Source organism: Sinocyclocheilus anshuiensis, unplaced genomic scaffold (assembly GCF_001515605.1).
Source record: "Sinocyclocheilus anshuiensis isolate Anshui unplaced genomic scaffold, SAMN03320099.WGS_v1.1 scaffold1052, whole genome shotgun sequence".
Classification (NCBI taxonomy): Eukaryota; Metazoa; Chordata; class Actinopteri; order Cypriniformes; family Cyprinidae; genus Sinocyclocheilus; species Sinocyclocheilus anshuiensis.
In genome coordinates, this window is record NW_015549556.1 from 1,038,254 (window position 1) to 1,053,475 (window position 15,222).

At 38.1% G+C, this 15,222-nt stretch overlaps 1 protein-coding gene across 1 annotated transcript in view; it reads right to left on the bottom strand.

Moving 5' to 3' along the window:
• Window positions 1-15,222, bottom strand: part of LOC107656977 (protein phosphatase 1 regulatory subunit 37-like) — a 49,913-nt gene that overhangs the window by 6,742 nt on the left and 27,949 nt on the right. The window contains exons 4-11 of the mRNA XM_016444942.1: window positions 13,207-13,307; window positions 10,402-10,521; window positions 10,178-10,328; window positions 7,686-7,841; window positions 7,470-7,582; window positions 3,926-4,067; window positions 3,641-3,807; window positions 1,572-2,898 (exon numbers count right to left, since the gene is read on the bottom strand). Coding sequence (XP_016300428.1) covers window positions 1,572-2,898; window positions 3,641-3,807; window positions 3,926-4,067; window positions 7,470-7,582; window positions 7,686-7,841; window positions 10,178-10,328; window positions 10,402-10,521; window positions 13,207-13,307 — 2,277 coding nt within the window. The remainder of the gene's footprint in view (window positions 1-1,571; window positions 2,899-3,640; window positions 3,808-3,925; window positions 4,068-7,469; window positions 7,583-7,685; window positions 7,842-10,177; window positions 10,329-10,401; window positions 10,522-13,206; window positions 13,308-15,222) is intronic.

Sequence of the window (15,222 nt, forward strand, 5' to 3'; positions counted from 1 at the left end):
AAACCGAAACCAAGCCATTCACACAGAACGCATATTCAGAGCATTTTTTAAACTGACAAATATGACTGCTGCACTCACGTCTTACACAAGAGATATATGGAAAGTCATGCAAAGTTAAAACAGTTTAAACTTTTAGAAAACACGTTTCACTGCGTCTCATGTTTTTAAATGCAGTCTGTGTGATCGGCGCTTCGGCTCTTTGGATTAAGCAATGCCTAAATACATGATGCTGTTTTGTTCATAATTGTTTATGCAATTTATGAAATTATATTTGATTTTTATGAGTTCATTTAGACGTAATGCACGTTTTTATAGAGTTACTTCCTTGCGTTGACAATTTAAATGCGCTGCATTATTGTGCTCGTTGCGCCCTCTTTTGGCCTCGGGAGACAATTAGACCTATACAATAAAGACCTATTTAATCTGCATATGAAACATTAGAAATTAGATATTTGTTTAATTTTTATTGTTTAATTGTTAAAACAAAAAATATTTGAAAATAAATTGTGTTAATTATAAATACAGTGGTTAAATTAAAAAAAAAAAAATTCTATTGCTTTTTGTTTTAAAAAAGGTTATAAAAAATGTCAATAATTATCAATACCGAACGATATGAAACATTATATCATTGATAATTTTTTTAGCTATATCGCCCAGCCCTAAAATACATAGTGAAATAAAACGATCTAATCATAACTTATGTACATTATGTACTATATCAAATGCCTGCAGAGGCGCCAACAGCCTGATTTTACACTTTACAGTGCAATCTAATCCTTGTTTAATATTGACTAAACTTTTAATTCAAATGTCCACAATCTTTAATATTTGGCCACTTCTTTATGATAGAAATACTACAGCCGCTGTCATTTCTTGAACAAGAATGTGTGGACATCAAAGCATGCAGGACATCAAACTCAGAGCGAGGGTTTAATCTTTTATTTTGAAGTCGCAATGAACAGTTTGCATATTTAGAAAGATAACAGTGTATTATCCTGTGCTGGCGTAGGTTTATAAATGATTTACCTTATAACTCTGATAGAATGGTGCACATTGTTCCAAGATGAACATATGAACATATCACAGCATATGCAGAAATAAATGGTTGTGTGGAGCAGCATTTACTGTGAACGGAGCCGATCTGAGATGCACGTAACCTGCACGCATAGAAATAAAGCGCATTTTAAACCCGCAGCGCATATATTTAGCCTATTTAATTGAATCGCAGCCTTTGTAAATTCACAATAGCACTATGCTTTATTATGATTTCTGTCATGCTAATAATGCATGGATGTGCTAATCCATGACTCTCGTCCATGGAATGCGCCACTTCCAGTATTTTGCCGGTTAATCGACACATGCAAAATGCAATCGAGGATTATTTATAATCGAGTGCTCATATTTAATCAAGGAATCATGACAGCCCTAATGGGAATATTTTATTATGTCATCTAGTCGCATCAGAATTGGTGTGAACAGGTTTTTAGGAACAATGTAAATGAATCCAAATAAATGTGCTCCAATATTGTGGAATGATGCAGTGGAATATGAGGTAATCCAGCGTAACTCACCATGCTCCATAATGCAGCTGGCTGGTTTGGGTCCCTTGGGTTCGAGCAGGTGAAAGGCAAATTCTGGCTTCAGCCCGTTGGGCAGCGATGCTCCTGTGCTCCCAGCAGGATGACCTTTGTCTTCTTCCGTGGAGCTCACGTCAGGAGATCCCGCTCGAGCACTGCAGCCTTCCTCCTCATCGAGGGCTTTGTGACCTGCTGTGACCTCCAGTGAAGGCTGCAGCTGAGCGGCCCGTTGCTGCTCACTAGATTGCACTTGTTTCTCTCCGTTACCAACTTCCTGCAGCTGTTCTGGACATGGTTCGGCTTTTGGGCTTAGCGTCTCATCCTGGGATTGTCCTGAAACTGATGACTCTGTTTGGATGGGACTGGAGTCCTGTTTCTGCTTGGTGTGAGGACAGAACGTCTGGTCCTTCTCGCTTACATTTTGCATCTCTTGCGTTTTTTGTGTGTTTGTATTTACAGTCAACTGTTGCTTTAAGTGAGTCTGATCGACAAAGACAGCGTCCTTCAGGCTTTCAAATGGCGTAGCAGGATCCTGTGCAATTTCTGACTGCGACTCCTTCAGGTTCTCCTGCTTATCCGCAAGTGAAGACATGGACGTGTTGAGCGGTTCAACAGGTGCTGGTGTTGTTTCTGCACGTGATGTTAACGTGCTGAGCTCAGATGCTGTTGGTTGCTCAGGCGGTTGTGAACGTGCATCAAAAGGTGCTTTTAGATTAGTCTGTGTGCATGCTTGGCTCTGTGCCGCCCACTCGCTGACGCCTTTCGCCAATACAGTCGTCTGTTGTTGCTCCGGAGGGCTTTCCACACGTGTTACCATAAAGATTTTGCGTCCTCTGCCAGGACTAGACACCGAAAAGCAGCGGCCAGGAGATGGTGGGGCTCTGGGGACAGCGCTAGCTTCGGTCACTGTAATTCCCCCTGGTGATCCTGGTAGAGGAGGCATCGAGGGCACGGCCTTACAGGCGTTTATTGCAGGAATCGCTATGGGAGATGTGGTGTTCGCAGGAGTTTTCGGCTCCTCGGCTGCGTCCTCATCCTCTGTGTCCGAGTCCGAATCGTCTTGTAGTGTCGGGTTTTGATCGTCGACCTCTTGGCTCTCAGATGCACTGCCCTCATCGGTGGTGTTTTCTTCCTCACTTTTCTCAGCAGATGCATCTTCATCCTCTTGAGTTTGGTCCTCCGTGGCGATTTCGGCTATTGAAATCGACTGCCTCATCTTCTGTTCCGTCTCTTCCTTCTCTTTGGCCAGGATGAAGTTCCTCTTGCAGCCGTTCTGAATGTCTGACAGCAGTGAGCGCTGTGTCTCAATGAAACACTTCACCTGTGAGAGCAGCGATAGAAAAAAGATGTGGTATAGTAATGCAATAAAAAGGTCATAGATGCATCTGTGGTATATAATTAAGTGTAGTTAGTGAAAAAGATAGACTGCATTTATTTGATCCAATATACAGTAAAAACAATAATATTGTTAAATAGTATTACAATTTAAAATAACATTTTTCTATGTGAATATATAGTAAAATGTAATTTATTTCTGTGATCAAATTTTCAGCATCATTACTCCAGTCTTCAGTGTCACATGATCTTCAGAAATTATTCTAATATGCTGTTTTGCTGCTCAATAAATATTTCTGATTATTATCAATGTTGAAAACAGTTGTGCTGCTTCATATTTTTGTGGAAACTGTGATACACCTTATTTTTCATGATTATAAAAAACAAAACAAAAAAAAATCTTACTGACCCCAAACTTTTGAACGGTAGTGTATATATAACTTCCAGTTTTTTTCCCACTTGAATTTAGTAATATATTAATATAGAACATTTAATTTGAATATATTTGCACTGATATAACATTATACTGTAACAAACAGCAATATTTAACCGTATATCTCAAACACATTTAAATATATAAAGAATGCAATATAGTTTTAAATCGGTCTCAGAGAACTCAAATAAATGAACAGAACTTACTACATCTAACACTGTTTTAGCTTTAAATACAGGCAGTTCTACTTATATTAAGTTAAATATTTTCCCCTTCCCATTTAACAAACACTCACCGTCTCTTTTTTGGGCTCTCGGTCCAGGTCGAGTCGGAGCAGCGATGAGTTGACTTTAAAGGCGAGCGAGAGAGCCATGAGGCCTCCGGTCTTGATTTCATTCTCCCGCATGTCCAGCCGGAGGATCCTCGGACTCTCAGCGATGAATTCTGCGATAGCGACCGCTCCTATCATTCGAACAAACACACCGATAATATGAGCTTCACATAAGCTGAGCCCAAAATTCAACATCAAATTCATTATGTTTATATGTACAGTAACTTCACGCTTCATTCCAGATCTCACCTTCACAGGAGAGTTTGGTGGAGGCCAGACCCAGCCTGAGGATGGACCGGTTTGCTATGAGTCCGTCTTTTAGTTTGTGCACTCCTTCGTTCCCCACTGCGTTATGGCCCAGGTTCAGTGTTTCCAAGCTCTGAGTGAACGGCTACAGCAACAGAGAGCAAAAGAGAAGAAGAAACTGAAAGTGCATTAACTCCATCAAAGACAGGCAGTGTGTTTATGATTATTCTGCAAAGGGATCTGACCGTCTTTTTCTGTGAGGGGTGTGAATACAAGCGCAGACGATGCTTTAAAACCACAGAACCTGTTTTGAAGACCAGCACAGACTGCAGTGCATTACACACAAGACTGTGAGAATGTGTGTGTGTGTGCGTTTTGTCCTTAATTAACAAAAAGGCGGCAGGACACACATAAACACGAGCATTGCACTGTCAGCAGCTGGCAGACACACACAGCATCCTCTCAATCTCCATAATGACCATCTGACTGAATGGGGCCGAGCTCTCATCTTAATCTCATGCGCTCATGCTCTGTATTTTGGGCCATTACACAAGGAGGCATAAGAGGCTACTGTTTTGTTGTATGTACACCACCGTTCACTACAAACGGTCTTTTGCTTGATCAAAAATACAATAAAACCGTAAAATATTATAATTTGTAGTAAATGTTTTCTATGTGAATATCTGTTAAAATGTAATTTATTCCTGTGATGCACAGCTGTATTTTCAGCATCATTACTCCAGTTTTCAGTGTCACATGATCTTCAGAAATCATTCTAATATGCTGATTTGCTGCTCAAGAAACATTTCTGATTATCATCAGTTGTGCTGCTTTATATTTTTTGTGGAAACAGTGATACACTACCATTAAAAAGTTTGCCAAGTAAGAGTTTTTTTTTTTTTTTTCAGCAAGGACACATTAAATTAATCAAATGTCACAGTAAATACATTTATAATGTCACAGAAAGTTTTCTATTCAAGTGTGAATATTCACAATAAAAAGATTTCAAGTCAAAATAATTCTTAATATGGACCAAACTAGGGCTGCACGATAAATCGCATGCGATATTTAATGCACATCTTGTCAGAAAGCCGGTTCTGTAATCAGTGGTAAATCTCCATCACCTACGGGCTTTCACATTGAGCAGCATTAACTACACAGAGCCGTTGTTCACTGACGAGTTGCGCAAAACCACGTTCATATTCGCGCGATTTTTTGCGCAGCTCGTCAGTGAACAACGGGCGCGTTAAATATCGCATGCGATTTATCGTGCAGCCCTAGACCAAACGTTACATTTTCTTCTGTCCTGTTGGTTGATTTTTGTATTCTGTTCACCAAAAAACATTTATGATAGAGGCAGAGATGCTGATATAGTAGGTGTATCTAACTTGCAGCACTATATACAACAGTACAAATACAACAGTAAAAATATATATAAAATATATATATAAAAAAAAAAAGTCAACAATAATTTTCTTTCAAAAATGGCTTGTGAATGGACAATTTGGAAAAATAACCAGAATAGTTGAATCGTCCAAATAATCATCAGATTAGTCTTTTATTAAAAAATAATTGTTAGATACAGCCCTATTATGACCTATATATTTTTTTTTAGTTAATTCTCATTAAAATGACAACATTACTTTAATACAACATTACTACAATTTTTGTCTTAGTAAATTATCAGTTTATTTTCAAGCATTTAGGCATATATTATATTTATGCTATGTAGCTTCCTTGTTGCATAATTATTTTAGTAACAAAAGTAAATTATGCATAATTGCGTGCAACTAACCCTAAAACAAACCCTAATGTCATTAATTAATATTACTTAGTACTAGGGGTGGGAATCACCAGAGGCCTCACTGTACGATATTATCACGGTACTTGTGTCACGATACAATATTATTGCGATTTTAAATATATTGCGATATATTGCAATTTATTACCTTTTACCAACTTCAAATTATGTCCCCAAAGGAAAACTTTGACAACATCTGTTTTAACTAAAAAGGAAACATTTCTTAGTTTATCTCACTTCAGTTTTATTGTTGCAGTGCAAAATGGGATTGTCAAGCAGACAAACTGACCAACACTTTCATGAAAACCTGTCATAAATGTTGTATGCACCTGGCAAACTCAACTATTTGTATTACAGTCTAATCTAGTCCACCTTAATTAAATGTAAACAGGTATGCACTGCTGTGCTACTACAGGTATTTTGAACGAAACAAAAAATGCTTTGTAATGTTTATATTTTATTTTATTAATTTTGTGAGACTTTTTAAATTTAACTCAATTTTAATGATACTGAATAAAAAAAAACACAATCCAATAAAATAACCACACTTTTACTGAAAGTAGCACAATAAAACTGGACAGAATTTATATTAATACTGTTAACACTTTACAATACGGTTCATTAGTTAACTACTTTAGTTAATGAACTAAGAATGAACAATAGTTCTTCAGCATTTACTAATCTTAGTTCATGTTAATTTCAACATTTACTAATGCATTATTAAAATCAGCACATTCATAGATCGGAACATTGAGCGGAGCGTCAAACCGCGCAGTGGCAAGGAGAGTGAAACATGCGCGCTGAACACTATTATTATTATTATTATTATATGTAGCCTATATTTTCGGTGCATCCCTACTTGCATCCCCTCCTTGTTTACAAATCCAAAGTAAGTCCATACTTCCGGGACGGGGCTTTCCTGATAACTTTCTGGATGCCGCCCTCTTTATTTTACACACAGTAGCGCTACTGCAAACCGGATCAAGTATACTGCATAGAAATTTTCTGTCAGCGCGTTATTTGAGCGGACTTTGCTTTTTTCTGTCAGCGCGTTATTTGAGCGGACTTTGCTTTTTGCACATTCATAGATCGGAACATTGAGCGGAGCGTCAAACTGCGCAGTGACAAGGAGAGTGAAACATGCGCGCTGAACACTATTATTATTATTATTATTATTATATGTAGCCTATATTTTCGGTGCATCCCTACTTGCATCCCCTCCTTGTTTACAAATCCGAAGTAAGTCCATACATCCGATTTAAACGCGGACGGGTCTTTCCTGATAACTTTCCGCGATGCCGCCCTCTTTATTTTACTAACTTACTGCATGCTGAAGGTGACCCAGCTGACCTCACCCGAAAAAAAAACTCAACACCACCATCTAGTGGATTGTAAAGAAATTGATTTTATTATTCTACCAAATAGTATAATAAAAGATCGATACTTGGCGTCCGTGTATCGATACAGTATTGCCGCGGGAAATATCGCGATACTATGCTGTATCGATTTTTTCCCCCACCCCTACTTAGTATTTCATCGCATAATTACACTGTAACAGCAACACCTTAAAATGAAGTGTAACCCCTATTTCTTTCAGGTTTACACACTTGTTACAAACGAATTTGCGTCAAATAGTTGGTGTGAATAGTTCTGGGACTACATCCGTTGCTCTTGGTTTGAATAAGCCCTAAAGATGTGGATTTGCTCATGGAAACTTTTGTGACACGTGTGTGTGTGTGTGTTTACCAAAGCGGCAGCCAGGTATCCCATGCCATTGTGCGTGAGCTGGTTGTTCCAGAGCACCAGAGTGACCAAACCCTTCCTCTGCTCCTTCAGACCCTCACATATATACGCCAACCCTGAGGAAACAAGCAAAAGCAAATACAGCGGGTTGAACGACGAGTCCAAACACTACTGAAGTAGGAGACCAACAACAGGACGATACGGAGCAAGAGGTCACACCTGAGTCCAGTATGTGATTGTTTCTCAGGTCCAGAATCTGGATGTTGTAGTTGAACTTCAGCAGATTCCCCAACTGGGCCGAGTCCTGCAGACCGCTCAGCTTGTTTTCGGCCAAATACAGCTCTCTGAGGTTCATGTTCATCTTTAGTGCTGTGGCTGAACACATGTATGAAACAAACTGCCTTTTAATTGCTGCATTCACATTTCATTTTGAGAAAATGGATAACTTTACTTTGAGGGGCCCATCGTAATTAACAACACTGACATCAACTTGTGGCTTGTTAATGCATTATTTTGCCATGACTTTACTTGAGGGGCCCCCATTCATAATTAATTCACTCTTAACTGCTTAATAAATTCAGCTCAGCATTTATTTTATGCTTAATATCAAACACACATGTACTAACCCAACGAGTATTGAGCCCAATTAAGGGATGTCGTGAGGCTTTTCGAGAAGTCAGAGAGCGGAGGTACAGTATCATCATGGCCTGTGTCTGGATGGAGAGTGAACTGTACCGATACCCAGCAAACGTTCTGACCTTACCTGCAGTATGTTTCTAGTTTCTAGTCATTTCTTTAGGAATCGTTCTACAAATGTGGGTTTGGAGTGTTTATTTTTTTGTCTTTAGTTGCGTATAAGTTGCAGCAGGGAAAGAGAACAACACAAAACAGAAAAGATCAGTTATTAGTGTATTTAGCATTGTCTACGCTTGGTGAGGAGGATAAACTAATCATTTGCCACCCAACAAAGCTGCAGATGTCAAAAGCTCAAATTATGATAGAATTAAATTGTTTAGATGGTAAGACTTTATTTTAAGGTGTCCTTGTTACACGTGTTACATGCACTTACTATTACGATAACAATAAATAATGTATAATTACATTCAAGTAACCCTAACCATATAGAAAGTACATGTAGTTAGTACTTAAATGTATTACACTGTAACAAGGACACCTTAAAATAAAGAGTAACCATTTCAATTTATTTCAAAGTCAGAGTACTTCTTATTCCTTCTCAAAGAGGCTGTTTGAGTTAGTTTACCTATACATGTTAATTAATGCATTAACTATTAAACATGTACTAACAAGGCTGCCGTTATTCATGCGTGAATCCATATGACTATTAGGGCTGCTTTTCATTAGTTCATGATTAGTTAATCATTAGTACATGACGAATTAAGCATTCATTTAGGTATTAGTACATGATTATTAATGTACCCTTATAGTAAAGTGTTACCCAAATTTGCTTCAGTCTAGTAAGTGTCATTATGAATTTGAATTAAGTTATTATTGCGTTTAAAGCAAAAACAATCACAGCATAAACAAGCTAAAGGTGGACGTTTGTACAATTATATTAAAATTCCTTTTACTTGCTAAAAACTATAAAATGTCAATCAGGCATGGAGTAGATAAACACGTTTATCAGCAAAATTGATAATGTTGATCATTTAAAGTGCCCCTATTATGGATTTTTGAAAATTACCTTTCATGCAGCACAGCTCTAAGTGAATGAAAACATCCTGCCAAGTTTTAAATCTGAAAGTGCACCGTGTATAAAGTTATTGTCTCTCAAAAGAAAGAGTCGACTCTGAATCATTGAAACTTGTCGTTTTTAAAACGAATCCCAAGACGTTTCATGTTGAGGTCAACACTAAACATTAGCATATCGCCCGCCCACTTGTTGGTCTTTTCAAGTTGAATGAATGAAAATGCTAATTCATTCTTTGCCACAAGGTGCCGCTTTTGGAGCGTTAAAATAGCTGTACTATTTCCACGGTAACGCTGGTCACAAAGCAGCACTGCGCTCACAAACTGCTTTATCAGGCATTACAGGCAAGATGAAAAAACAATGAGACCGATCGGACCAATCACCGCCGATTAGCGTTTGGAAAAATGAATCGTTAAACGAATCTGTCTCTCAAAAGAAAGAGTCGACTCTGAATCATTGAAATTTGTCGTTTTTAAAACGAATCCCAAGACGTTTCATGTTGAGGTCAACACTAAACATTAGCATATTGCCAGCCCACTTGTTGGTCTTTTCAAGTTGAATGAATGAAAATGCTAATTCATTCTTTGCCACAAGGTGCCGCTTTTGGAGCGTTAAAATAGCTGTACTATTTCCACGGTAACGCTGGTCACAAAGCAGCACTGCGCTCACAAACTGCTTTATCAGGCATTACAGGCAAGATGAAAAAACAATGAGACCGATCGGACCAATCACCGCCGATTAGCGTTTGGAAAAATGAATCGTTAAACGAATCATTTGGGAGTCATTGAGCAAGTAAGGTAAAAAAATAAATGCATATTATAAGACAATGAAAGTGTTTTTTGACCTTGCATGCATGTCAACCTGTTGTTGGGGACTCCCAAAACCAAAATATGAACCTTTCATAACCCACAATAGGTGCACTTTAAAGTTTTGTGCATTAAATATGACACAGCAGGTTTCATAGGATTAATGTCCAGAGTGTTTTTTTTCTTTCTTTCATTACCCAACAGCATCAGCGGTCGTCCTGAGATGCCGGCGTTCTCCAGGTGCAGGACAGTGAGACTGCCGCTGATCCGCAGAGCCCTGGCCACGAACGGGGCTGAATGATCCAGCAGCGGCGAGTTACGGGCGTCCAGATACTGCAGAGAGCTCGTCTGGAGGCACACAGACAAGATGAGGAGATCAACTCTTCATAACAGTGTGAACTGAGCGTAACTCAAGCCTCACCTTCCTCATCATGTGCGCGGCGGCCTGCCAGCCGCGTGTGCCGATGTGCTTGTTGCTGGAGATGTTGAGATGAGTGGCGGATTCATAGTACTCTATCATATCGAACAAAGCTGATGCTCCCTGAGAGACAGAAAGAAACACGCTCTTTATTCTGTACAGCATTTCTGAATTAATAGCAGTCTGTTTTGTGCTTATTCTGGAGGTTACGACAGAGATGCACAACACAAACACATGCAGACAACCTGCGTTACCATGACAACAGCCTGCTGCACCTGTTCACAGACTGATGGGGGGAATTATACATATAAAACTTTAAAAATATGATATAATCATGGTACATATGTAAAATATATATTTTAGAAATTAATTAATTATGATAAAAATATAATAAATTAAATTAATTTTTCTTTCAAGGTAACATGTCTATATGGTAATATTCAAATAAATGTGAGAGAATGATTAGTTGTGGGTTTTTAGTTTCATCCTGGACGAAGCTCCAGACTGTCTCATATGATGCTGTAAGTGCTGAGAATTAGTGTGCGTGTCTATACATGTGCACATGTCTATGTATATACTGTATGTGTGTCTCAAGAGAAAACAAGGTTTTGTTTCCAGCATCTTTACACTAGAGATTTACACTATGCTTTAAGCAGCATGAGTCACACGGTGATCTCAGACAAGCTGAGACAAAACATTCTAGAGATAAATATATTAAATAAATATATCATTTTTTGGGTGAACTACCCCTTTAAGAACTAAGTGTCAAATAGTTTAATCAGTACTAAAATAAAAATGATTTCTCATATTTCTTAAATAATGCTAAACATTTTGCACTATTCTGCGCGGGGATTGCGCTTGTGACAGACCCACATTCACGCTCTGAATGAGGACAGAAGTGAAACGCAGCGGTGTTTGATTGGTCAGAGCTCTGCTGAGGAGCAGCGTACGGTGTTGAGCTCCAACCTGCATCATAAAAAAACAGATAAAATGACAGACAAGTGACAAACATCACACAGCTATTTTAGATAACTTGATAGAGCTTGTGGAAACAAAAATCTACTGAAATATTAAATATTTTACATGAAAAATTCTCCACACATCATAACCGTTCACGTTAAATTTTTTTTCCAAACAATAATCAATTATAAATGAACAACTATCAGCAACATGAATGTGTGTATGTATAGGCATATATATATATTCGAGCTGTTAATCGATTAAACATTTTTAAATCTAATTAATTACACAATGTGGTGATTAATTAATCTAATTAATTGCACATCACATTTGGCTTAGAAATTACCCACAAAAGTAATTTCATTTCAAAACATGACAAAATTCATACAGCTGCATTTTTTGGCTCAACATCTTGATTTTTAGGGGCACATAACGGCATTTATGGACTACTTGGTTGCTGCCCTGCATCATGTTTGTCAACAGTTAACCGTATGAAATATAAGATGACGTACAGGTCTGGGGCGGGACGGGTGCCTTAACTGTGTTAAAATACTGCAATTATGTTATTTTTCCATAACTAATTAATTAAATTAACTCCTTAAACTGACTGCCCTAAAATTGACCCTTATGATTGGTGGTCCAGGGTCACACACACACACACACTATAAACACAATGACTGCATACAAGAGCTCTCACAGAGGAGGAGGGACAGGCTCGATGTTTCTGGAGGAGCCAAAAACAAGAACAAGTACAAAGCAGTTCATAAAGAGGGTTTAAAGGTAAAGAAGATTAGAAGCAGCAGGAGTGCAACAAATACTTATAGACACAGAAAAACAACGAACATGCCGATTACAGCACTGCGGCTGGGGGACAAAAACCTGCCGTGGCCAAACAAACAACCAATAACACTTAAAGGAGTAGTTGGATTTAGGTAGGAGAAACTGATCCCAGCACAGTAGTTATGTGCAATAAAAATAAAATAAAATAAATAAAAATAAAATAAGTAGAAATTAAAATACAATAAATTTAAACATACATTAAAATAAATATAAATAAATGAAATAAATAAACAAAAATAAATATAATAACATAACATAAATAACAAATAGGCCTAGTGATGGTTAGAATGTGTACATCTTTTATTAAAAAAATAAAAATAATTAAAAATAAAATGAATTACATTAAAATAAATTGAAATAAATATAAATAAACTAAACAAATATATACATAAATGATGGTTAGAATGTGTGCAATGCATAGTACATCTTTTATTTAAAAATAAATAAATCAATAAATCCATCACATTAAAATAAATGTAAACAAATATAAATAAATGAAACAATAAATATATACATAAATAATGATGGTTAGAATATGTGTACATCTTTTATTTATTTCAAAAGAGAGAAAAAAATCCAGTTTTCCATGACACTCCCTTAAGTTGTGTGTTTGTTTATATGGAAGATGCTGAGATCCACCCAACTTATGACTTATGGCAAGATTATAGCGTTAAATCAAGCACAGCTAGCAAAGGCCAGGAGCGACCTTAAGTAACCGGACTGAATTAATGTCTCCTGATATCTGTGTTTATGTTGGACAAACACAAACCGTATCAGAACAGCACACATGTAGTCTGCACACAGAGACACATGCCTCAACCAAACACACTAAACAGATGAGTATTTTCATTGAGTAACGGCACTGATAAATGAAATCAGAGTGCTGCACTCGTCATAACAGAAGCTCAGGCAGTCTTAAAGATGGAAAGAGAAAGAACAAGAATGACCCTGCGGTCATAAAGCTGGTCAGGAAATGAGACAAATGAGGTAAAAAAGAGCGGCACTCACATCCTCGTCTAAGTTTGTCTGTTCCAGATCCAGCACTTTAAACTGCACCCTCTTAAAGATCTCCTCCAGAGATTCACATGATTTATAATCCAGCTTCTCTCCTACAGAGGAAAACACAGAGAGAGAGAGAAAGACAGAGATATTATATTTCACTTTTGCACTGATATGGCTCTTTATATTTTTGTATTTGGTAAAAACACATCAAAGTCAAACGCACAGTGATGATTGTTCTGCTACTTTCTTATGTACAGTAAACTTGAATCATCTGATGGTGAGATCAGCTCGTCTATGGACACACACCCATTAACTACACAAACCAAAAACGGACACAAACCAGTCTTAACAGGTTGAACTCAACGGAGAACCTGCGTGTGTGTGTGTGTGTGTGTGTGTGTGTGTGCATGAGAGTGAATGAAACATTCCCATGACTTAAATGTTCCTAATTCATTAAATGTATATAATATACACAAAATTCAAAAGTTTGTGATTGGTACGGGTTAAAATATATTATTTCGAAAAATATTATTACAATTTAAAATAGCTGTTTTCTATGTGAATTACTCCAGTCTTCAGTGTCACATGATCCTTCAGAAATCATTCTAATATGCTGATTTGCTGCTCAATAGTGATGTCTGGTTCGTGAATGAATCGTTCGATTTAACCGGTTCTTCTTAGTGAACCGGTAGAACCAGTTCACCAAATCGGACTGAATCATTTGAAACGGTTCGCGTCTCCAGTAAGCATTAATCCACAAATTACTCAAGTTATTCACTTTTTTAACATGGCTGACACTCCCTCGGAGTCGAAATAAACCAATATCCAGGAGTAATTCATTTACTCAAACAGTACACTGACTGAACTGCTGTGAAGAGAGAACTGAAGATGAACACGAGCAGAGCAGCATGTGTGCAGCGAGCCGGATAACAAACGTACGCGCCCACTGCTGGAGCGGTTCTCCTTCTCGAATCAAGAACCGGTTGCATCGGTTTTCGGATCACCGGTACACTCAACCGAGAACCGTTTCTTTCGGACACGTCCGATTTGAGAACCGATGAGCTGATGATACTGCGCATGCGTGTAATTTTTCAAGAGGACGAAAAGCATGCTATCCAAGTATTTTGTTAAAAATCAGATAGTGTGATATAAATATATGTTATTTTACTTTTTTAAAAAAGATTAATGTATCTAATCTGTGTACTTTGTTCAGTTGAAGATTCTGTTAGGTTATAGGCCAAAGGGTTTTTTAGGGAAGTTGGACAATAATTAAGACTCTATGTTTAATAGGAATAAGGGATGATTTATGAAATACCTGTACGCAGTCTGCTCTGATTGGCCAGCTGACCCAGTGCATTGTGATTGGCCGAACACCGCAAGCACTCGTCGGAAATGTAACGCCCCTTAACATAATCACCAGCTTCATCTTTCAAAATAAATGTAAAGACAGAGCCCGAAAGGGAAACAGAGTAGCGTGACAGACACAGTGATGCAGCTGGTATGTGTTTGCAGTACACAGGCCACGGTTAAGACGGTTGTGACCCTGTCTCTCTCGCTCTCTCTCACACACACACACACACACACACACACACACACACGATGCGCCAAACTCCGCATTTGAACAGTCAATAGCAAATACTTTGTAACACTCCAAAGAGAAAGGAAAACTTGAAATCCTATCATATGACCACTTTAAAGTTTGTCGATCGCGCGTCTCCTGTGAAGCTGAACTCTCCTCATGTCAGTATTCAATTCACACGGACCGACCGTCACGCAGAGAACACACGATCATGCAAGATACAAATGCACACTTCACAAGATCTCACAACTGGATCTTATTAGACAGATTTCTGTCCGTATTAGACAGAACTGTTAACAGCAACAGCGAACAAGAGGGAGAACGTGTGTGCTCAGGCGCTGCCGCTCTCAGCGCCGTCAAAATAAAAGTCCCGCCTCGAACGTATCGGCCAAACAGGAAAACTTATCAGCCTATGCGATATTTAAAAAATGCCAAATATCAAC